At 46.7% G+C, this 25,010-nt stretch overlaps 1 protein-coding gene and 1 long non-coding RNA gene across 2 annotated transcripts in view; both read right to left on the bottom strand.

Moving 5' to 3' along the window:
• LOC308486517 overlaps nt 1–25,010 on the bottom strand; it is a 244,170-nt gene that overhangs the window by 19,851 nt on the left and 199,309 nt on the right. The window lies entirely within an intron of this gene.
• ITIH5 (inter-alpha-trypsin inhibitor heavy chain 5) overlaps nt 1–25,010 on the bottom strand; it is a 69,530-nt gene that overhangs the window by 19,851 nt on the left and 24,669 nt on the right. The window contains exons 6-8 of the mRNA XM_081022729.1: nt 21,087–21,256; nt 19,336–19,452; nt 4,293–4,464 (exon numbers count right to left, since the gene is read on the bottom strand). Coding sequence (XP_080878855.1) covers nt 4,293–4,464; nt 19,336–19,452; nt 21,087–21,256 — 459 coding nt within the window. The remainder of the gene's footprint in view (nt 1–4,292; nt 4,465–19,335; nt 19,453–21,086; nt 21,257–25,010) is intronic.

Here is a 25,010-nt window from a genome sequence, read left to right on the forward strand (position 1 = left end):
CGCAGACTACAAATGTACCATAAACAAGGCCCTCACGGCCCACGCATACCCAGTGCCAGTGGTCAGCCATGTCCTTGCCACCCTGGCTGGGTCGAAAATTTTTGGCAAGCTGGACTTGGCCCAAGCATATCAACAGCTGCCAGTAGATGAGGCCACAGCAGAGGCACAGACGATTGTGACGCACAGAGGAGCGTTCAGGGTAAAGCGGCTGCAATTCGGTGTCAGCGTGGCACCAGGCATATTCCAGAATATAATGGACTCTCTCCTTAAAGGGATTCCTGGCGTCACCCCCTTCTTCGATGATGTGTTGATTGCCGGCCCCACACCAGAGGAGTTTGAGGACCGCCTCCGCACCGTTCTGCACCGTTTCCAGACGGCGGGTCTCAAGGTGAAGCGGGAAAAATGTCTACTAGGAGTGCCTCAGGTGGACTTTCTGGGATATATGGTGGACGCAGAAGGGGTCCACCCGACTGGGGACAAGGTACGGGCCATTTGTGATGCCCCAGCGCCCAAGAGCAAGACTGAACTTCAGGCCTTCTTGGGACTATTGAACTTTTACCATTCCTTCCTTCCCCACAAGGCGGCGGTAGCGGAGCCCCTACACAGACTCCTGGACAAGCGGGCCCCTTGGGTGTGGGGCCAGCGCCAGGAGGCCGCATTCCAGGCAGTCAAGGACTTGCTTGTCTCAAACTCGGTCTTGGCACACTTCGACGAGAGGCTGCCGGTGGTGCTAGCATGCGACGCCTCACCCTATGGCATTGGAGCTGTCCTGGGGCACCAACTCCCGGATGGAAGAGAGGTACCGGTGGCGTACTTTTCCCAGACACTCAACACAACCGAGCGGAACTACTCGCAAATCGACAAGGAGGGTCTGGCAATCGTAAAGGGAGTAAAAAAATTCCATGATTTCTTGTACGGGCGGCCCTTCACCGTGGTGACTGACCACAAGCCGTTGCTTGGCTTGTTTGCCCCCGAAAAGCAGACCCCCCAAGTGCTGTCTCCTCGCGTCCTCAGGTGGTCAATTTTCCTTGCCAGCTACCAGTATGCACTGATTCACCGACCTGGGAAGGCGATGGGCCATGCGGACGCCCTCAGCAGGCTACCACTACCGGAAACAGGCCCTGACCCAGCACCTGCACAAGAGGTTATGAGCCTGGAGCTGCTTCCCGACCGCCCCATTCAGGCACAAGAAGTTGCACACCATTCCAAGAAAGATAGGGTCATCTCCCGGGTCCTGGACTGGGTGTGGAGGGGATGGCCCAGCAGCAGCCCCGGGCCAGAATTCGCCGGCTACACAACCCGCAAACATGAACTGTCGGCCCACAAGGGGTGCCTGTTATGGGGAAGCAGAGTCGTTGTTCCCCAGCCCCTCTGCAAAAGGGTCCTCACAGCCCTACACGAGACACATCCAGGGGTAGTAAGAATGAAGGCCCTTGCCAGGAGTTATGTGTGGTGGCCGGGGATCGATGGAGAGATAGAGGCCTGGGTCAAACACTGCCAGGCCTGCCAAGAATCCCGCCCAGATCCCCCAAGGGCCCCAGTCCAGTCCTGGGAGTCCGCCCGAGCACCATGGTCACGCCTGCATGTGGATTTCGCTGGCCCCTTTCAGGGGAAAACATTCTTCATAGTGGTGGACTCCTACACCAAATGGCTGGAAGTCGCACTGGTACCGTCCACTTCCACGTCCGCAGCCATCCGGGTACTACGCAGGCTGTTTGCAACCCACGGGCTCCCTGACACTCTCGTCTCAGACAACGGGACTGCATTTACGTCAGGAGAATTCCAAACCTTCACAGCGCAGAACGCCATCCGCCACATCCGTTCGGCGCCGTTCCACCCTGCCACCAATGGCCAAGCAGAACGCATGGTGCGGACCACCAAGGACACCCTTCGCCGCATGACGCAAGGGGACTGGGAGTACCGCCTTGCCACATTCCTTCTAGCACAGCACAGCACCCCCAGCTCAACGACTGGCCGGAGCCCCGCTGAACTACTAATGGGTCGGCGCCTTGCAATCAGATTGGACCGCCTTCACCCCGATAGAGCTCAGGATGAGGTAGTGGTGGGGGAAGGCAGGAACCCCCGGACCTTCGAGGCCCAGGACCCAGTGTACGCAAAGAATTTTGGGGCAGGCCCAGCATGGGTACCCGCCACAATCACCAGGGTCACTGGCCCCGTGTCGTACGAGGTGCTAACGGATGGGGGGCAATGCTGGCGCCGCCACTGCGACCAGATACGGCGACGATTCCCGGGAGAAAACCAGGAGGAGGACAGGTCAGAGGAGTCCCAAGGGAACAGCGGGGCAGTGAGGCCCATAGAGCAGGAGGGGCCAGCAGGAGAGGCAGAATCAGTAAATACAGGGAGGACCCGTGAGGCCGAAAGGACACCGGAACCAGAACCACGACTGAGCGAGCCGGTTGCACCAGACCAAACAGCCGCATCACAGCCAGCATCCTTGGAACACGAGCCAGAACCCGGAGCCCGGACCAGGGAACACCCCAGGCCACAACGCACACGTAGGCCGCCGGCATACCTTGAGGACTATGAATGCGACCTCCCGGGCAGGACTGGAACTTAGAGGGGAGGGGTGTTATGTACTGAGTTGAATAGGATCCAAACTGTAGCAGTCTGATTGGTCCTAGAACAATAGGATCCAAAAGGCAGCAGTCTGATTGGTCCTAGAACAATAGGATTCAGAATGCAGCAGTCTGATTGGTCCTAGAACAATGCAGCAGTATGATTGGTTGGCAGGAACCACCCAATCCTGCTCCAGATAGAAGTGAATCCACAACCTGATTGGCTTACAGTAGAATTCCAGAATTAGCCAATCATGTGCAGCCCATTGTGTAAATAATGTATATAAAGCAGATACTGTGAGGGGACAATTATTCATTCCTCCTCACCACCATGAGCTGAATAAAGAGCATGAAATCACTTTGCGACTCTGAGTATATTTCAACCTTGCTGCACGTTTTGTGATTTTAAATCTCTGCTGGAGCTCTCTCGCCAAAGAGTGCTTGCCCCAAACCTGGATCTAGGCTTCCAGTGAAATCTCCTTCTATCAATCTATTTTTTTCCCCTTTAAACAAAACATTAACATAAAGTACATCAGCGCTGAGTTTGCTGTTCCACGGTTGGACTAAAGCTACCTAAGGTTCTTTGGAAATGTCCCACTGGGCGAGAAAGCTAATTCTTTCAGTATGTGTGTGTCAACAACCAAGTTGATTCCACCCTACCCCTTGGCTTCACAGCTCTGCATGGTAAATGCCAAAAATTATTCCCTCCTGTGATGAGCCAGTACCTAGAGGCTCGTAACAATATCTCTTTTTTGGAGGACCGAGAGTCTTTCCTAGCGTTGCAGGAAAAGGCAAACTTCATTTTCACTTGTCTGTGTATGACATGTAGATTTTCACAAAAGGGAATTAAGACAAATTCATGGAGGACTATCCATAGCCACTAGTCATGGTGGCCTTATGTTCACAGAACATGGATTTGGAGGTTGAGAGGAGACAGGCCAACACATTTGGGTTGCTTTCTCCTCTTGTAGGAGGAGGAGGCAACCCCTCCTTTGTTTCCAAGTCCCAGTACCTTGTCTCTGTGCCTTTAAGATCGGCTCGAAAGGCTGACATCCAACAGGTATAGCTTTTCTCAGCCTAGAGATGCGGCTCTGGAAGAAAGCTGCACCTGCTGAACTTTTGGATCATAAGGTAAAGGTAAAGGGACCCCTGACCATCAGGTCCAGTCGTGGCCGGCTCTGGGGTTGCGGTGCTCATCTCGCTTTATTGGCCAAGGGAGGCGGCGTACAGCTTCCGGGTCATGTGGCCAGCATGACTAAGCCGCTTCTGGCGAACCAGAGCAGCGCACGGAAATGCCGTTTACCTTCCTGCTGGAGCAGTACCTATTTATCTACTTGCACTTTGACGTGCTTTCGAACTGCTAGGTTGGCAGGAGCAGGGACTGAGCAACAGGAGCTAACCCCGTCGTGGGGATTCGAACTGCCAACCTTCTGATCGGCAAGTCCTAGGCTCTGTGGTTTAATCCACAGCGCCACCTGCGTTGTTGTTGTTGTTGCTGGTAGCTTCAAGAACACTGTCCAACCATTTGGATCGTAAGTCTAGTCAAAAGTGTAGAGCACCTCTGTCTCAGAAAGGATGATTATTTAGTAATAATAATAATAATATGGAATTTATTACTCTGGTGCAGCCTTCCTTTATGTGTTGTGCCATAAATGAAGTCGCAGGTTCACTGAAAAAGCACAAGCCATCCCCCCACCCCCTTGACACCAGGAGTACCTCCAGTAGGGGACATGTTATGGATGTAGATCTTGGCATCTCTTATGTTGTTGAGAGTCACGGGCACCAGCTGGTCTTGTTGCCAAACCTTGATTCGATTGGAGAAGCCAATAATATTGAAGTGATCCTCAGGCCTTAAATCCTGGAGAATAGTGAAGAGGGCATCTTTGGTCTGAAACGAGAGACGCAACCTGGATGTATATTTACACTAGATACAGCAATGTATACATGCACTTTGCAACAGTTTACAACTGGTTTTATTATTATTATTATTTCAATTGATTGATTCTACTTTGTGAGCCGCCCTGAGATCTACAGACGAAGGGCAGTGTCTGCAAATTAAATTAATAATAAGAACACTTACCGAAGTACCAAGAGATTACATGTATGTGTGAATGTGCTGTCACGGACAAAACACATTACTGTAAGCAAGTTGTGCTTCCTTTTTGTGGTTATTTGGCTATACCTTTTGATAGAATACAGGTAATTGAACAAATTTTGTTGCATTGCATTATTCATTAAATTATCATTCCGTTGATATATAAATTTATGGCATTACTAAAAATAAAAGTGGTGTTATGAGCCATCAAACCCCGGAAACACACTTTTCCCAAAAGGTTTCCTCAAATTTGGCCACTAGTGTACTTTGGTGAGCCTTTCCTGATACACAGTACGATTGCTGCTTTGCAAAAAAAACATCCCTACTTTAACTGTGCACGTTCTCCATGCCATGGATATTTTAATTAACCTCTTATTTGCCTTTTTTTGGAACCCAAACATCCCCAACACTGCAATTAGATTCCCAGGATTCCAGATTTGTCTGAATTCCTCCCCCCCAAATACAAAGATACTTTTAATACTTTTGTAGTCCCATACCCTCTTTTCTTCCCATACAACCCCCGAATCTTCTTCAAGGGTAGTAGGAACCCCCAGAACAGATTTGTTGCAGAAGGAGGGGGGACAGGAAAGTCCCAAGCTCAGTGACAGAGCAGCGGCTTTGTGCGCAGAGGGTTCTGGATTCAAATCCTACCAGGAGGCAAAACTGAGCTAAAAGGACCAATTGTCTGGCCCAGTATGAGGTAATTTGTTTTGTTCCTGGATACCATTTATTTATTTATTTAGCAATATTCATATGCAATTGATTATAGTAAAACCTCTGAGTGGTTTACAGGAACTATTAAAAGTAACTGTAAAAAAAGCAAACAGTTTAAAAACATTTAAGACTGTCTGGTGTCAATGGGCAGGGAGTTCCAAAGTTCGGATGCCACCACACTAAAATATCATTTTCTTACAACTGTGTAATGAGTATTTTATGTGGCACCTTTCTAAGTGTCCCTACTGACTGATGTGCAATCATCTATGTCACTTGGGTCTTCTCAATCTGATTGGCTCGTCAGTCACATTCACTGTCTCTGAAATCTTTGGCATGTTCTTTGTTTAATATAATGTTTTCTTCTCTCGCTAATGATGCTGTTATAAATGTGTATTTTACTACTCTCAGCAGCCAGAAACATCATAACCAGACACTGGAGACACCTGTCAGGAATAAGCATGGACCAATAGTACCAAATAGTATGGGAAACAGCCTTACTAGAAAAATTAACCAATAAACTGAAACTGACACAGGGACAAATAGAAGAAGATGCCTTCACCCTGGTATGGCTCCCCTTTATCGCATACACAGCCCAACAAGACAATGACATTAATCCACCAACGGCATACAAATCAATATGGCTAACCTGATCCAAAACACCCACCCACCCCACTCACACACGAAAACAAAGACCACCACAGCCAACCACAAATGAACAGCCACACCCTTGACCAACCCCAACCTCTCTCACCACCAAAGGAACACAAGCGAACAGCAGAGAACCTGCACAAGCAACACTGACACAAAACCCCACATATATTAAGTATAATAGAAACATCGCCACCCGACCCCACCCCCACTCATCTTTCCCCCTATTCTTCCTAATGTCTCAACAAATGAAATTGATTTGTAAAAAAAAAAAAAAGTTACATGGGGAAAAAAATATGAGAGAGAGAGAGACATTGCACATACATTTGTAAATCAAGAAAATCTTTAATAAAAATACATTTTTTATAAATAAATAAATATATGTGTATTTTATATTTGACCTCCTTTAGCAATGCCTTGTTTTGAAATGTTTAAGGTGATATTTTCAGTTCCCTGTTAATCATGTTGCTTTGAATGTATATTGGATTTTCTTCTGTAATGCTTTGTTTTGATCTTTTAATGTTGGTTGTAAACTGCTTTGAGATTTTTCTTCTCTTAAAAATATAAAGGGGTATAGAAATAAAATTAATTATAATGATAATATTTTCAAGGCGCCTGCGATGAAAGAGCCCAAAGTCAAAAACGTCCACCCAGATGAACGTTTTCTACATTTGGGGTTATATAATTTGACAGACTCAAGTGCTAAATGATTGCTGCCTGCAATCCGATATTTAACACAACAGCTTCCCTGAAGAGCCCCGTGCCAAGTCCATTCCCTTTCCGTCTTCAAATATTGAAGGCTTCTTGGTCCCAGATGCAAGGATAAATTTGGAGAGCATCCGAAACATCTTAGTCGTCTCTGTTCAACTTCCCTTGTGATCTCGAATGGAAGCTGATGATGTCATGGCAAAACACATTACCCACCGCAATGGAATCTGGAGTCATCTCTCCAGCTGGCGACCTTGGGGTCGGATCCAAGGGCTATCAAGGACAATGGAGGGGGTTTTTGTGTGTGTTTTTAAAGAAACTTTTCTAGCACTGATGTGATTCAGTAGGGAGCATTTTGGACACAGGCCCGAGACACTAGTTTTGGTTGAAATCCTTGCTCATGTACATGCCGTGTGGCTTTTTGAGGCACCCATTCTATCTCCAGCCTCAGTGCTCCATCTCTAAAATGGAGACATAAGACCATAAGAAAGGGTGTGGTCAAAAAGTCATCTAGTCAAGCATTCTGTTGAAATAAAAAATTTAAGGTCATATGTATCACTGCAGATGGTGACAGCAGTCACAAATTAAAAGACACCTGCTTCTTGGGAGAAAAGCAATGACAAACCTAGACAGCATCTTAAAAAGCAGAGACATCACCTTGCTGACAAAGGTCCGTATACTTCAAGCTATGGTTTCCCCAGTAGTGATGTATGGAATGAGAGCTGGACCACAAAGAAGGCTGATCGCCGAAGAATGGATGCTTTTGAATAATGGTGCTGGAGGAGACTCTTGAGAGTCCCATAGACTGCAAGAAGATCAAACCTATCCATTCTGAAGGAAATCAGCCCTGAGTGCTCACTGGAAGGACAGATCCTGAAGCTGAGGCTCCAATACGTTGGCCACCTCATGAGAAGAGAAGACTCCTTGGAAAAGACCCTGATGTTGGGAAAGATGGGAGGGCACAAGGAGAAGGGGACGACAGAGAACGAGATGGTTGGACAGTGTTCTCAAAGCTACCAGCATGAGTTTGACCAAACTGTGGGAAGCAGTGGAAGACAGGAGTGCCTGGCATGCTCTGGTCCATGGGGTCACGAAGAATCGGACACGACTAAATGACTAAACAACAACAAATATATATGTGTGTGTGTGTGTGTGTGTGTGTGTGTGCCGGCCAGGCGCGTACATGGCTATGTGGACCACATGTCTGGAGCAGCACAGGAAGACCGCCCTGAAACCATTTTGACTCCCAAACTGACCAAATGTTTTCTCTGCAAGGAGGGAGGGGGAACCTTCCCATTGTCTCAGGAATTGGGAAATCAACATCTCAAAGGAATGGCCAGACTACCAGGAAAGGCAATCAGATAAGATATTATCAAATAACCTGACAGACAGGAAAAACAACAACATTCAAATTGCTGTTGTAGACCACCTTTTCTGTGAGGCAGGTATGATGTTTGTGGGGGGTGGTCTTGGGTTACACCCCTTCTGCGATGTAGGTATGGAGGGGTGGTCTTGGACCCCAGAGCGGGCAATTAAAAATGTCTATTTAAGGGCGAGCACACCTGGGTTCTGGGTCCTCCTCCTTTCCTGTGTGTGAGGGGAGCACCTTGTTGCAACTGTTCAATAATCATTTAATCATACATCCTTTAACCCTGCTTGAAATTCCTCAGCACATGTAGTATTCCAGAGGTCGTTGTACTCCAGATCCTGTTACCTCTGACCATTTGCTCTCTGGGGCTGATGGGAGTTGGAGTTCAACAACCACTGGAGTGCTCTAGGTTCTCCATCTCTGGACCAAGTCGTGGAGACCAAAGGCAGTTGGGAGAATGCTAACTGGGCACTTTCCACCTGTCCAAACTAGTGACAGGCTCATTCCCAGAAGCTGAGGTGACGGCATGAGGCCAGACGGAGGTCCTTCTGAAATGGGAGCCGTTGTTGGTGATATTTGTCTCACACAATCCCTCCGTTGTTACGCAGCGTGGGCCGGGGGTTGGGGGCGGGGAGGTGGCCCCGGCTGGGAAGTGGAAGTCAAGTCAGTTCATAGGGACACAAGAGCTCAGCTGTTCAGAACGCACTTGCTTTGCCTCACACAGCAAACTTCCTATGAAGTAATGGCCTGGCAACAATAACCCCATTCTGGTGCCTCGTCCATCTCCTTTCATCCACTCGGAGGCTAAGGGCCACTTTCCTTTACATGTTCGGTGACTATTATCTTGCCATTCTGTACACAGAGCCAGACCAAAGAAACTTAGGAACGCTGCTGGAATGGTATACAAAGGATGAGGAGGTTAAGTCGGTTATGATCCATTGGGCCAAAGATTTTGGATATAATATACAATTAAAAGATTGGACAAAATTGTGGAATGAAGGAATGAAATTTACTGCTTGTACTACAATAAAAGAAAATGTGATGAAAATGATATATAGATGGTATGTAACACCAGTAAAGTTAGCAAAAATGTATAAAGTAAGTAATAAATGTTGGAAATGTAAAGAAAAAGAGGGAACATTTTATCATATGTGGTGGGAATGTAAAAAAGTGAAACGCTTCTGGGAAATGATATATAATGAGTTTAAAAAAATGTTGAAATATACATTTATAAAGAAACCAGAAGCATTTCTATTAGGAATAATAGGAAATGAAATTAATAAGAATGGAAGTTGTTTTTATATGCAGTAACAGCAGCAAGAATATTATTGGCCCAAAAATGGAAACAAGAAGAACTACCTAAGATTGAAGAGTGGAGGATGAAATTAATGGACTACGCAGAACTTGATAAACTAACAGGAAGGATCCAGAACTGGCGAGACCAGAAATTCACTGAGGACTGGAATAAATTTACAGATTATATGAAAAAATTATGTGATAATCAGACAACGTTTGTAAGTTTTCAGGAAGCTCTGTGAGAATTAATAGTAGAAATATTGTTAAAAAGAATAAGATGGGTTAAACTATTATTATATTGCAATATAAATTAGGGAATGTGAAAAAAAAGTGATTAAGACGGAGAATTATGAGATGAGCTGATGGAAGTCCAAAAAAGAGGATGTTGGTGATAAAGTGGGTGTCTTTTTATAATTTTATATTGGAAAATCAATAAATATATATATATATATATATATATATATTTTAAAAAAGAAACTTAGGAACACAGGAAGCTGCCTTATATACTGACTCAGCACTGTATACACTGACTGGCTGAGGTGGTTGTGTTTTTTTCAGTCCGACCTGGAGAATGCTGTGCCTCTCTCAAGTCTCAAGGCTGGATAGCCATCCATCATGGATGCAGGGGCCTAGACGACACTTGGGGTAGGGTTACCAGACGTTCCCAGTTCCCGGGGACAGTCCCCGGATTTGCAAATCTGTCCCCGGACAAATTCCGTCCCCGGAATGTCCCCAGATTTGCAAATCTGTCCCAGGGAAACATGGCAGTGGCAGTCTCAGCAGCCCGGAGCCAGCCTGGTAGCGCAGTTGGCTCTGGCTGGCTTCAGAAGCTGCTTGCTGCTTGCTGCTGTGGCACCTGCCTGTTACCATAAAGCACCAATGCTGCAGCAAGCAAAGGCTCTAGCAGCTCAGCCAGCTGCTTGTGGCTGGAAAGTCAGACAGGATGTTTGTGACTGTTGCCATGGGAACAAAGGGGCAGTCCATTCTGTACTGAGCACCGGATGTTAGCTCAGTGTGTGTGTGTGTCATATGACCCGTACTGGATGTACTTGGGAGGAGTTTCTTCTTGCTGTTGTTGAGTGCAGACATGATTCTCTGTACTGATGTAAGAGGCAGAAATAAATGATGTAAATAGTTTTCTGTCTGCTTCTTTCCCCTCCCTGGGGACACCAAAGGGGAGAGAGGAAGAACGGTGTGTTCCTCTCATACATCTGAGAAGAATCGCCGGACCTCGCCTGCTTATCAGCAGAGGTTGGGAGACGCGGGGAGGTCGACAGGAATATCTGCCGGTGCCTACGCTGTGGCACATTCCTCTGACCCAGGCAGAATTCCAACAGTGGTAGCAGAGGATGGTTGCGATTCATCGGACATCTGCATGAGAGGCTGGTGGATTGTCCTCCTCTGCTCCAAGGAGGAAAAGAAGCGTCTGAAAGCAGCCAGAGGCTCCACAGACAGCTGATGGAAAGAAGAGGTGTTTTCCAGAGCAACAAGGTTCAAGGTATGCTGCATTTCGGGCTAAAAGTGTGAACGCAGGAAGATTAATTCCCTGGTTCACGGAGCTGCGTTTCAAAGAAAACAAAAGCTCCGGAGGAAGAGGCCTGCAGCTTGAAGGCTGAAGCCTGCATTCCACAAATTTTTGTGGTAGATAAGAAGTCCTATTGAAATGCATTGTTGCCAGGTAACGGAAAGTTGGAAAGTTACTGGCAAAGGGGCTGGACTGTGATAGTGAGCCCGGGAAAGCGAAACAAAATCAGAGAATGTTTTGGCTACAAGGTTTACGAGCTCTTGGAAGGGACTTTTCAATAGCAGCCTGAGTTTAGCTGCCAGGTGCAAAGAGCGTAAACAATTTGCAGTTTGCTGCGTGAGAAAGAAAAAAACAACTGTTGGATTTTACAGTTTGTTTGACATTGTGAGCTGGAGGCTTGGCTTCAAGATGGATGCCAAGAAAGGGGGAGGTTTGCCTTGCCCACCTCCCTTAACCAATGACAATTATTCATCTTGGTCTGTAAAGATGAAGGCCCTGCTGCAGAATCAGAGGCTTTTTGATGTAATTGAAAACCCCATCCCTGCAGCACCAACCAGAGGTTGGGAGTCACAGAATGTAAGGGCCAGGACTGCTATAATTCTGTGTGTCTCAGATGATCAGTTGGTGCATGTTCAGCATTTAGAAAATGCGAAAGAGGTTTGGAACACGCTGCGTACAACGCATCAGAGAGATGCTGGTTCTTCAGCGTTGCTGTATTTTGAGAAATTGACCAATCTGAGACTTGCGCCTGATGGAGATGTTCAAGCGCACCTGACAGAAATGAAGTTTCTGCGTCAACAGATGGTGGAACGCAATTTCCGTCTTCAGGAGGAAGTGTTTTGCTTCATGATGATAAACAGCCTTAGCCGCACCTACAAGGTTGTTGCCAGTCAGCTTGGTTCCCTACCGGCCGCGCAGCTGACCGCGGAGAGAGTTTGTGCTGTGGTCCTGAATGAACACGACAGACTTGCTGCACTGGAAGAAAAAGACAGGGGGAGGGAAGAACAGAGTTCTAATTCCCCCACTGATGATGCTACTGGGAAGCATGGTGTAGCATTGAGTGCTATCCGATGCTACAATTGTGGACAGACTGGGCATCTACAGCGAAACTGTAAGAAGCCGCGCCAGTCAAGAGGAGCAAAGAGCAGCTCTACGAAGCCTGAGGCGTCAGGCAAAAGCCGTACCAAGTGCCAGGTGAAACCTGCAAAGGCTATGATGGCGAAAGGAACCACGCCAGATGTTGGGAACGCATTCATAATTGACACGGGCGCAACGGTTCACATGTGCCCGCACAGAGGACTATTTTCGACGTTGAAGAAGCAAAGCTTCACTGTGAAACAGGCCAACGGTCAAGAGTTGGAAGCGACTGGAATTGGGACTGTGTATCTTGAGAGTCTGAACTTGACTATAAATGATGTTTACCTGGTTCCAGAACTGAGATTTAATCTGCTGAGCGTGTCGCAGATTGCAAAGAAAGGACTGAAACTGTCCTATGATGCTAAAAGCTGCAAGATCTACAAAGATGGAGAACTGTTTCTTACTGCCAAAGAGAAAGATGGACTGTATTTGTTGACTTTTGATCAAAGTGATTACATGAAATGTAATTCTTCTGTTTCTAACGAAATCTCTCTTGCAGGTGTGACCAGTGAGAGCACCAAGACCAAGAAGGTCGACAGAGCATTTCAGCGGGTGTATGCTGATGTGATTGGTCCTCTAGAACCATCTAGAGGCGGTGCACGATTTTACCTTTTGTGTGTGGATTGTTTCACTAATTATTCTTGGGTTTATATGATGGAGAAACCGCAAGAAACTTTAGAAAAGTTTCAGGAATTTTGTGACAAGGTTAAAAGTATGCATGATGCTAACATTGAATGTCTTTTCACAGATGAGAAGCAAATTTTTCTGTTGCAGAAGTTTCAGAAGTTCCTGGATGGAAAAGGGATAGACCATAAAGTTGCAGTTTCACAAGAAGCGTGGAACAGGGGGGTCTGTGTAAGAGTGAACAAAGAATTGCAAAAGGGGATGAATGCGCAATTGCTGAGTTCACATTTGCCACATGAATATTGGGCCGAATCGCTAGCGTCCTATCTTCATGTGTGGTTGAGAAAAGTCTCAACAGAGTTGGGATGTTCTCCTTTTGAGAAGCTGTTCAATAGAAAACCTTCTGTTGCCTATTTTAAGGTTTTCGGGTCTCATGTGAGAACAGAAGCTCCAGGTGGAGTAAAGAATGCCAGAGGCATTTTCGTAGGTTATGAAAAAGGTCTCTACAGAGTAATTTTGTCTGAATCTGGTCAGGTGATTCTCACAAAGTTTCTAGAGAGTGCTCCTGAACAGGAGAGGTTGATTGTTCACGCATTTCCCACAGAGGATTCTGATGATAATGATGATGATGAGTTTGATCTTATTGAGTTCAGTAGTACTAATGATGACAGCGATAGCTCAGACAGCTCAGTTGTCACAGTCATTGAGAGAAAATCTCACACAATGGATAGACCTTCACAGATGAAGGAAGAACCACTGATTGCTACTGGTTCTCAACAGAGTCCAAAGGTTGAACCAGTGAGCACAGAGGATCAGAACCTCATACGCAGGTCTGAGAGAGTTACAAAGGGTGTACCACCCAAGAGGTATTCAAAGGAGTTTGCTAACTTAGCTGTTGCATGTGTTGCTATTGTTAACAACTCAAAGCAGGTTGAAGCAGTGTCTAAGTCAGAGACAAAGACACAACAGAGAGTAGCTAGCCAAGGTAATGCAGAAGCACTCATTCCTTGGAAGCCAGACAACCAGAGAGGTACACTGGTGAAACCAGTGGCGGGTAGTTCCAAGGGTGGAACTGAAACAACAGGGGAATGTTATAAATATAACAACTGTTTGTTTTCTTCTCTGGATGACGCTTTGCTCGCAGCACACATTGATACTTTAGGGGGAGTATGTTACCATAAAGCACCAATGCTGCAGCAAGCAAAGGCTCTAGCAGCTCAGCCAGCTGCTTGTGGCTGGAAAGCCAGACAGGATGTTTGTGACTGTTGCCATGGGAACAAAGGGGCAGTCCATTCTGTACTGAGCACCGGATGTTAGCTCAGTGTGTGTGTGTGTCATATGACCCGTACTGGATGTACTTGGGAGGAGTTTCTTCTTGCTGTTGTTGAGTGCAGACATGATTCTCTGTACTGATGTAAGAGGCAGAAATAAATGATGTAAATAGTTTTCTGTCTGCTTCTTTCCCCTCCCTGGGGACACCAAAGGGGAGAGAGGAAGAACGGTGTGTTCCTCTCATACATCTGAGAAGAATCGCCGGACCTCGCCTGCTTATCAGCAGAGGTTGGGAGACGCGGGGAGGTCGACAGGAATATCTGCCGGTGCCTACGCTGTGGCACATTCCTCTGACCCAGGCAGAATTCCAACACTGCCATCATATGGGGACTTCTGGCGAGGAAAAATGGTGGGTGCCATGGCAGCGAGCAGCTCCTGAAGCCAGCCAGAGCCAACTGCACCACCAGGCTGGCTCCAGGCTGATTACTGCCGCTGATGCCACTACTGCCGAAGGGGAACCGGGGACGTCCAGTGGTACAGATCTCCTGCCCCCTTCCTCCTTTGTTTTGACTGATCGGGGGAGGCTCGGGAGTTGCGGGCAGGCGGCCATTGCCCAGTTTTTTAAAAACTCTGGGCATTTATGTTTCACAGGGTGGGAAAGAAGGGCTTTGCACCTTGCCTGGCAGATAAACCGTGCGCCTTACACCCCTCCTGGGCAACGGCCACCCACCCACAACTCCTGAGCCTCCCCCAATCTGTCAAAACAAAGGGGGGAGTGGGAAGGATGTCGGGGAAGGCTCGGGAGACACAGGTGTGTGAAAGAAGGGCTTTGCACCTTTATACAATATGCATGTTTGCTTGGGCCCAGGTTTTTTTTGCCTCACCATCCCCACTACTGACTCCCTGTTGCTATTCAGCTTCAAAAAAAAGAAGAAGTGTCCCCAGATTCACTGAAAAAAATCTGGTAACCAGAGCTTGGGGTCCCTTCCAGCTCTACAGTTCTCTGAGTCCATGTTTCTCAGCTGTCTATTGTTTTAACTGGCGATGCCATGGACTGAGCCCAAGATCTCCCGCAAGGAGAGCATCTGCTCTAGCCCTGAACTTTGTTCCGGAGGCTTTCCAGGTTTCTGGCAGGGAATATCTCCCATCTCCCCTCTGGAGATGCTAAGGACCGAACCTGAGACCTTTCACATGCAAAGCAGACGCTCTACTATCGAGAGATGGCTATCCTCTTCATAGCTCCTCATTCATCACAAGACTCGCAGCTTCATCTGTTAGAAACAGACACAGCCGTCGCATCCTTCTGCTCTGCCCTTGGGAATACAGTGGTGCCTTGGTTGTCAAACGTAATCCATTCCGGAAGGCTGTCCGATTTCTGAAACATTTGACAACCGAGGCGCAAAGGGCGATCGGCAAAGCCAATGGGAAAAAATTGAAAAACATGCAGCAGAAGCCGTTCGATTTCCGAGGCGCATTCAAAAACGGAAGCAATTACTTCAAGGTTTTCAGCGTTTGGGTTCTGAATCGTTCAGCTTCCAAGACGTTCAAAAACCGAGGTACCACTGTATAAGAAGAGCCTTCTAATTTGTCTGTTTTTTGGGTCTGAGCAGTTTTTCTTTTGTTCATCCACTTTCCCTAGGAAAACCCACAATTTACTGCTCAATTGGAAAAAAAACATCCATACAGTTGTACCTCCGGTTGTGAATGGGATCCGTTCCGTAGATCCAGCTGCATCCTGAGGAATTCACAACCAGAGGACCGCTTCTGCGCATGCGTGCGGCATGGTTTAGCGCTTCTGCGCATATGTGTGTGGTGAAATCCGGAAAAATACTTCTGGGTTTGCTGCGTTTGCATCCCAAAGTTTACGTATCCAGAGGGATACGTAAGCGGAGGTACAACTGTACACAGAAAACTCAGCTGATGTTTGTTCCAATTCAGCAATAAACCCAGGGAAAGCAGTGGGGGAAAAGGAAAACCTTTCAGACCTGTGTTTAGAAATCATGGGACAAACAGAAGTGGGCATAAACTCCGTGTCCTCACCACACTTTGTGGCACATGTTATAAGAATTTTAAGGTCTTAGATATATAATAAATGGTCGTAAATGTACCAAGCAAACACGTACATAAATATATAAACCACATGTCTGGAGCAGCACAGGAATACACTCCTGAAACCATTTTGACTCCCAGACTGACCAAATGTTTTCTCTGCAAGGAGGGAGAGGGTGAGGGAACCTTCCCATTGTCGCAGGAATTAAGTGATTACCATCTCAAAGGAATGGCCAGACTACCAGGAAAGGCAATCAGATAAGGCATTGTCAGATAACCTGGCAGACAGGAGATAAACAAAAGCACTCAGATTTCTGTTGTAGACTGCCTTTTCTATGATTTCACCTCGGAAAAGAGGCATACAGTAGTTCATTTCATTTTATCCTGCTAAACCAACTGCATGGGGTGACCTCAAATTCTAAAACTGTCACCCTTTTTAAAAGCCAAATCTCCAGTGTCTTTAACAGCAAACTAAATCGACAAATGCTCTCCCTCATTTCCTGGAAGATTTAAACGTGCAGGAAGCGTCTCCGATTGAATGTCTACCTGGCACACATCCCTGAAAGGCGCAGAAATCCTGCCAAGAAGCCATGCGGATAACCTTTAGCCCCAAACACCTTCCGCAGTCCGGGCGGTTTTCTAATCATCCCGCCAGGCAGGCTATCTGTAATTTAAATTTAACCTCCAGCCCATTTCCAAAACTTGAAATCTGCCTTTCTCAGCACATCTCACATTCCTCTTCCCGTCTTCGCACTCCCTCGTTCGCGCTATCGCTTTCCCCTCCAGCAAAGTGTGCAGAACTGAAGGGAGCAAAGCTTCCCCACGGCCTCTGATAATAAGGGCTTTGTTCCAACTTCCTAGATTGCACTCCCAGGAAAGAAACAGGACCTGTGTCTAGCTGTAGAGATAAGCCCATTTCTGTATTGTTGCCTCCTGCCCTTAAAATCGCTTCCTAGCAAACATGGCACCTAGACATGATGCTTATTGTGTGGTTGCCATGATCAAATATAGTTTGAAAATAACAGTAGGGTTTTATTCCTTATTCCTGCTGTAAAGGTAAAGGTAAAGGTAAAGGTAAAGGGACCCCTGACCATTAGGTCCAGTCGTGGCCGACTCTGGGGTTGCAGTGCTCATCTCGCTTTACTGGCCGAGGGAGCCAGAGTACAGCTTCCGGGTCATGTGGCCAGCATGACTAAGCCACTCCTGGCGAACCAGAGCAGCGCATGGAAACGCTGTTTACCTTCCCACCGGAGTGGTACCTATTTATCTACTTGCACTAGCATGCTTTCAAACTGCTAGGCTGGCAGGAGCTGGGACCGAGCAACGGGAGCTCACCCCGTCGTGAGGATTCGAACCTCCAACCTTCCAATCGGCAAGTCCTAGGCGCCACCTAGTGTCAATCTCCCTGCCTTCCACCCAACCAGTCCTAATGAGCACTGCCCCCTGCTGGAAGGAAGCTTTTGTTGCTGCCTTTCATCAGGGGCAGAAGGGTTAGATCAGGCATAGGCAACCTTCGGGCTTCCAGATGTTTTGGACTACAATTCCCATCATCCCTCACCACTGGTCCTGTTAGCTAGGGATCATGGGAGTTGTAGGCCAAAACATCTGGAGGGCTGAAGGTTGCCTATGCCTGGGTTAGATCCCCCTCGTCCTACATTGAGCAAAAGATTCCTTCATTAAAGGAGGTTGTATCAGTTCAGGGCCCCTTACAACGCTACAATTTTATGATTCTAGGAGGATCACAATTCCTCCATCAAAGGACTAATAGGATGAGGTGTGGGTCACTGTTGTTGTTTTGCAATTTTCATTGGGACTACAGCATGGGAATAGGGGCTTATGCAGCCTGAGGGTAGCAGGGTTTCCTCAGTACCCTTAAACTACAGCTCCCAGAATTTGGGGGGGAAAGCCATGGCTGTTAAAGTGACATAGCAGTGGTATCATAGCACTTTAAACACATGATACCAATGTAGCCTAAGCACTGTTCATGTCTATTACTACTACTACTACTACTACTACTACTACTATTATTATTATACTCCACCTATCTGACTGGGTTGCCCCAGCCACGCTGGGTGGCTTCCAACAAATATAAAAGCTCAATAAAACATCAAACATCAACAGCTCCCCTATACAAGGCTGCCTTCAGATGTCTTCTAAAAGTTGTATAGTTAACAGTCTTTGCAATATGTTCCTTAACTCGGGGCTCTTGGGATGGCAAACCCTTTAAGTTCCTCCCTTCCGAAAACATTATACATATATGTTTTGCTGTCTTCATGCTTTAAGATTATGACAACGACTCAGTGCACCATTGAAGCACACACACCTTAAAAAAATAAAAGCAGCAAGATCAAAACTCACTGCTGGGGTTTGAGCACAGCTCTTTGAGGGTTAACCTGAGACTGTACTGTGCAAACCAACCCTCCTCCTAATCCGAGCCCCATCAGGAGGAAAGTAAAAGTGCTTGCAAAGGTTAATCCCTGACCTAAAACAGAGCTGGCCTGTTCACACCAACTCCTGGCTGGAAAAAGACTTAATCCTTTGTTCCCAGCCATAGGTGGCTAAGCCTTTAGTTGTTCATTTCTGCCCTGTTCAGCAAACTGGGCTTAATTGAGGTGAGGCCGCGGCTTAACTTTGGGGAGTGAATTTAGGGGACCCAGAGAGGTGAAAGACCCCTTTGGTCCATGCAAATAACTCCAGAGCAACACAATCTGATGCAAGACACAACACCAACTGCCTTCGTTCTAGCAGAACTTCCTTCATCTCTAGATCATCAGAAAGGAATTTCCTTTAGTCCCATCTCTTCACCAAACCATAAAGAAGGCTGATCGCCGAAGAATGGATGCTTTTGAATTCTGGTGCTGGAGGAGACTCTTGAGAGTCCCATGGACTGCAAGAAGATCAAACCTATCCATTCTGAAGGAAATCAGCCCTGAGTGCTCACTGGGAGGACAGATCCTGAAGCTGAGGCTCCAATATTCTGGCACCTCATGAGAAGAGAAGACTCCTTGGAAAAGACCCTGATGTTGGGAAAGATGGAGGGCACAAGGAGAAGGGGACGACAGAGGACGAGAAGGTTGGACAGTGTTCTCGAAGCTACCAACATGAGTTTGACCAAACTGCGGGAGGCAGTGGAAGACAGGAGTGCCTGGCGTGCTCTGGTCCATGGGGTCACAAAGAGTCGGACACAACTAAACGACTAAACAACAACATTCACCAAACGCAGTGGGAATGCAGGTCCAACACCCCCCCCCCCAGAGAAGGAGCTTTGATGCCATCAGGCAGAGGGTCAGGGTAATGAATTGCCAGAACTCCAGACTCTCACCTGCCTCAGCTTGGTTCCCACCATGGAGGCGCTGCTGTCGAGCACAAACACCACGTTCTTCGGCAATGGAGGGAGGTCCTTGGGGGCAAAATAGTGCACAAAGTATCCATTCAAAACCTGGTGGGATGAGAAAGAAAGAAATCAGGAGCTTAGTGCTGTGCCAACCACCTTGTAGAACTTCAGACCCAGGAAGTCCCACACAACCAAGCCTAAAGGATGCTAGCAGTCCAGGTGTCACTGCAGAACTCTAGAAAAAGGCAATGAAAACTGGTCCATTAAGAGCATAGGAAGAGCCTATTGAATTTCTCTAATCTTCTTCTAAAGCCATCTAGGTTGGTGGCCCAAACTGCCTCCTGCGAAAGCAGGTTCATCAGTATGTGCTTTTTCATCTCTCCCGAATCTTCCAACAGAATGGGAAGAATAGGGCAAATCGGAATTGGTTGGCTGCGTCTGTTGTTGGCTCTGGCGCCACCTACTGTTCACCTCCCTCCTTCCTGTCCTACCAATTGCAATGAGCCTCAGTCTCCAGTTATCGGCCAAAGATCTGGGCGTTGCTTAGATCTCAGCAAACTGTCCGCGCCTTCAGATCCATGACTACAAGGTAACTGGCCGGGTCTGATCCAGGTTTGAATAGCAGCTTCTAGGAACTAGTTGCTGTTACAGGATCAAGATCAAACTTTGGGGAAAGGAAGAGATTATCTCTATCCCCTTGACCGTGACCATTGCATAACAAAAGGTTATGCTTAATTATAAGTTCACAAAGATATTTCCCAGCGTGGTTAGAGGTGGTGTCCATTGCTGCCCTCTGACAGATTTCAGGTTCGTCCTCCAAGTTTAGTCCAGGAAATATTGTATTTTGTGGGGAAACAAGGCCGATCCAGGCATTGAAGTTGCCTCCCAAGACAAGCCGAGGGTTGGGTGACAGAGAGTCTATACTTTCGAGTAGGTGGTCAAGTTTTCCCCAATATGATCTCAGTTCCCCACAAGACTGTACTGGAGGTATGTACACACAGATACAGAAAGTATTTCTCAGGAGACTATCAGAAAGGGACAACACTTAAAAACTAGGGGTGTTCAACAAGGGACACTGTTGAATTGATAGATTAAGAGAGGTTGACACCAGCACTGCCAGCCCCCTGCTAGGCCTTCCATACAGTGGTGCCTCGCAAGACAAAAAGAATCCGTTCCGCGAGTCTCTTCGTCTTGCGGTTTTTTCGTCTTGTGAAGCAAGCCCATTAGCAGTTTAGCGGATTAGCGCTATTAGCGGCTTAGCGGGCTTAGCGGATCAGCTGATAAGCGGCTTAGTGGCTTAACGGATCAGCTGTTAAGCGGCTTAGCGGATCAGCTGATAAGCGGCTTAGCGATCAGCTGTTAAGCGGCTTAGCGGCTTAGCGGATCAGCTGATAAGTGGCTTAGCGGCTTGGGAAAAAGGGGGGGGAGGGGAAAAAACCCGCAGGAACTCGCAAGACATTTTCGTCTTGCGAAGCAAGCCCATAGGAAATTCGTTTTGCGAAGCACCTCCAAAATGGAAAACCCTTTCGTCTAGCGGGTTTTCCGTCTTGCAAGGCATTCGTCTTGCGGGGCACCACTGTACTTTACAGTTTTAATCATGCATTGCTTCTGGAATTTCCCAGGAGGCTTAAATCTACCCATGCCAATTTGCACTGTGTTGGCCAGGTAGCCTTTTCCCTTCAGAAATCTCTTTCACGAATTGCGCAGCAAATAATGAAACGAATAGCAGGACATGCTACCTGGACATCTCCAACACTCAGCTCCCTGTTGACGTCATATCTGACAACAAAATCTCCCAGGACGCCATTCCGTGCTATCTTGGATTGCTGGACAACGTTGGGGTTGAAGGTCACCTTGGCTAAAGTTTTTGTCTGGCCAACCACCGTCGAGGGTGGCGGGGAGATGTAATCTGGTGGGGAAACACACCGTTAAGTACCTAAGACAAGCTTCGTAAATAAGATCACTTCGTGCTACAACATTTTGTCGCAGTACCCACTTGTATTGCTGACTCTGGAACCCTGCAGCAAGCTTGTTCGTTATAACTCTGGCCCTTAATTGATCCCTGCATTGCTTTGGGATCCTTCCAACTCTATAATTTTATGATTGTTACTGTCAAAAACGGTGGTGCAAAATTCAAAGAGCACTTGGTTGTTGTTTATCCCAACCTTAAAACTGGTTCTGCACAATTCTTTAATTTTTTTCAACGAAAATTTGAATGCAACAGTTTAGTGCAAAAGTCTCCTAATGTACACATATCTGTATGCTGCCTTGCCTAATAGAAACATTTTTTTACAACACAGTTTTCGCTAATTTAATGCATTTTTGTATGTCATTTCCAGTGATATATGCATATTGTGCACACCTTACCATGGTATATACATTCTGGTACACGTTTAGGGTTGCCACAATTTGAAGAGCAAAAAATGGGACACATTTGCCTACTTCTGCATTTAACTATTCATCACTATGACAACTCTACCTTGAAATGGAGGACATGTCCTGGGAAAAGAGGACATATGGCAACCAGATGGAGAACTGTGAGGCAAGCGTCAGATAAGTAAAGGTAAAGGTAAAGGGACCCCTGACCATTAGGTCCAGTCGTGACCGACTCTGGGGTTGCGGCGCTCATCTCGCTTTGTTGGCCGAACCAGAGCAGCGCACGGAAACACCGTTTACCTTCCCTTCAGAGCAGTACCTATTTATCTACTTGCACTTTGACGTGCTTTCGAACTGCTAGGTTGGCAGGAGCAGGGACCGAGCAACGGGAGCTCACCCCATCGCGGGGATTCGAACCGCCGACCATCTGATCAGCAAGCCCTAGGCTCTGTGGTTTAACCCACAGCACCACCCGCGTCCTTACAGATAAGTAGCTCATTGCAAATTGGGTAAGTTCACCTTTAAATGTGAACTGAATCCAATTTCATAGAATTATAGAGTTGGAAGGGACCATGAGGGTCATCTAGTCCAACCGCCGTTGCAATGCAGGAATCTCAACTCAGGCATCCATGACAGGTGGCCACGCAACCTCTGCTTAAAAACCTCCAAGGAAGGAGAGTCCACCACCTTCTGACAGAGCTAGCGCTGCTGTTGAGAAGCTCTCACCATCAAAAAGTTCTTCGTCCATCTATAGCTGAGAATAAAATGACATTTCAGCAGGGATGGAGAGAGGAACTCTGGACTTTTGATGTCAGCTGGAATGAAGCCTGGGCATGAGATCATCCAAAAGGGCAAAACATATTGGCTTCAGTTCCCTATCCATCATTTTGTTGGTGGCAGCCCAAATCATTATAATAATTAATTTTTAATATCCCAACACCTGCCTGGCTCAGAAAACCGTTTTCCAAAAGTTGGTGGCTTGCAAGTTTCCTGCCTGGGGAAAACAAAATAGCTGGGTTCACACGTATCTTACGAAGAGAGCTGTCCATTTGCAGCCAGCTATTTCATCGTCAGTCCCCTGGTCTCCTCGCTGACCCAAATAGGACTAATTTAGCCAGCTAGCCCTGGTGATCATCTAATGTTTATTGGATGGATTTCCCCCAAAAAATCATTTTTGAATTCTGAATTTATTGTTATTCACGTTTTTATACTGTATTTCATGCTGTTGCATCAATTAAGTGTTTTAAATTTGTTGTTAGCCGCCCTGAGCCCCGTTTTCTGAACTGGGAAGGGCGGGGTATAAATAAAAAATTATTATTATTATTATTTATTCCTCTTCTTGTTCAAGACGTAGCATTTTTCTATCCCTCATTAATAGAGGGTTTCCGGGACGTGTGGGTGCAATTGATGTAAAAGCAAGCAAGGTTGGTCTTAATTTAAGGGTCCATCAGGGAAGGTTCATGAAGGAAACAGACTTAACTATCTGCAGAGGAAGACTAGAGGACCCCTTTTCATGAGTGGAGAAGGAGTTCAACTTGGAGGGGCACTGGGACAAGTGAACCCCTCAATTCTGGTTTCTCTCAGTTTCCATTCCTAAGTTCAGTTCTCCATAACATTTCCCTTCACTTTCCCCTAAAGCAATTTCCCCTAAAACAATGCATGTCTGCATGTTCCCTTAACCAATATATACCGTATTTTTCGCTCTATAAGACGCACTTTCCCCCTCCTAAAAACTAAGGGGAAATGTGTGTGCATCTTATGGAGCGAATGCAGGCGGGAGGCTCTGCTCAGCGCTCCCTTTAAAGAGCCGCGTGGAGCGTGTGTGCGGCTCTTGGGGGCTTTTCCCCAAGGAGGGAGAAAAGCCCCCAAGAGCCGCACACACACTCCGCGTGCTCTTTAAAGGGAGTGCAGCCTCTCCTGGGCAGAGGAATGAAGGCTCCCCCTGCCCGGGAGAGGCTGCACGCAGCTATCCCATAAGCCAGAACAGCAAGAGGCTATCCCAGAAGCCAGATCCCTCTTGCTGTTCTGGCTTCTGGGATTCAGAATATTTTTTTTCTTGTTTTCCTCTTCCCAAAACTAGGTGCATCTTATGGTCTGGTGCATCTTATAGAGCGAAAAATACTGTATATGCAATTTCATGCACAATTAAGCCCAGCATGTGACTTTTTGTGCACACTATTTGGCGGGAGAACTGCATTCTAAATTCAGCAAAGTGTGAATTTTGAAGGACGATTGCGTTTTGGTTCACGTGTTGCCTCGAATATTCAAATTAGACAGGTCCACCTTTAAATGAGAACGGAGTCAAATTTACTCCCATCCCTGAATCCAGAGACAGGGGTGGAATCTAGACACATATAAAAAACGCTGTGAAAATGCTTTTAAAAAAAACGTTTTGAAAAATATATCGAATTTGCCATAAGCTCACCATCACCATCTAGTGTCACATTTGTATAATGCACTTAAAACATTGCATTTGCAGCTGTAGATCTCAGTCCTGAGTCCGTCTGAGCATCTTACAAGCAGAACATGAAGACTACCTTCTGTCTCCAGAGGAAGATTACAGCCCCTTTCCAATGCATGGAAAGGAAGTTTAAGACTGGGATTTTGAATGGGAAATGACTGGAGGGAAAGGGATTTTTTTGTTGGTTTCTCTAGATCATAAACACCCACAGTTGTTTTCCATTGTGAAGGCGGCTGCAGCAAAGAGTCTATTAAACCCATCTGCCATGTAACATTTTGTTTGACTCCAACACAGCAAGAAGTGAGGATGGGATCTTGGAAAAGACCGTCGGCTAGTTTAATGCCACTGAATTTCTTGCAATAGACACAGGCTGCTGTTCTTGAAATCTGAACGTTGGCACACGACGCAGGTTCAGTCCCCACCTTGGGTCATTTAGCAAGACAGCCTTGCTAATTTAGCACGGTGTCTGCTAGGCTAAGCAACAGCGTCCGCATCCTTTCCCGCAGAGCTGCCAGTGTACAAAGGAACAATGAAAACTATGGACAGGGAAACACAGAGGAGTGGCAGAATGGCTCTGCGTCGCCTGCTGGCTACTGCTTTTGGCAAACAGGGGGATTTCCATCACTGTAGAGCAGCTGGACTTCCTATGCGATTTGGCACAGCCAGATGGAAAAAACAATTTGCTTAAAATAAGCACGTTCCCAGGAGGAGATCAGGAGTCAGAGAGAATCGTTCTCAGATGCCGAAAAGTATTTTATTTCTCTGTTTACGTTTCCATCCCATCCTACGACAGGGTGACATGCATCTCTCCACTCGAACCTCACAA

The sequence above is a fragment of the Podarcis pityusensis genome (genome assembly GCF_964106645.2).
Source record: "Podarcis pityusensis genome assembly, chromosome: 10".
In the NCBI taxonomy this organism is placed as follows: Eukaryota; Metazoa; Chordata; class Lepidosauria; order Squamata; family Lacertidae; genus Podarcis; species Podarcis pityusensis.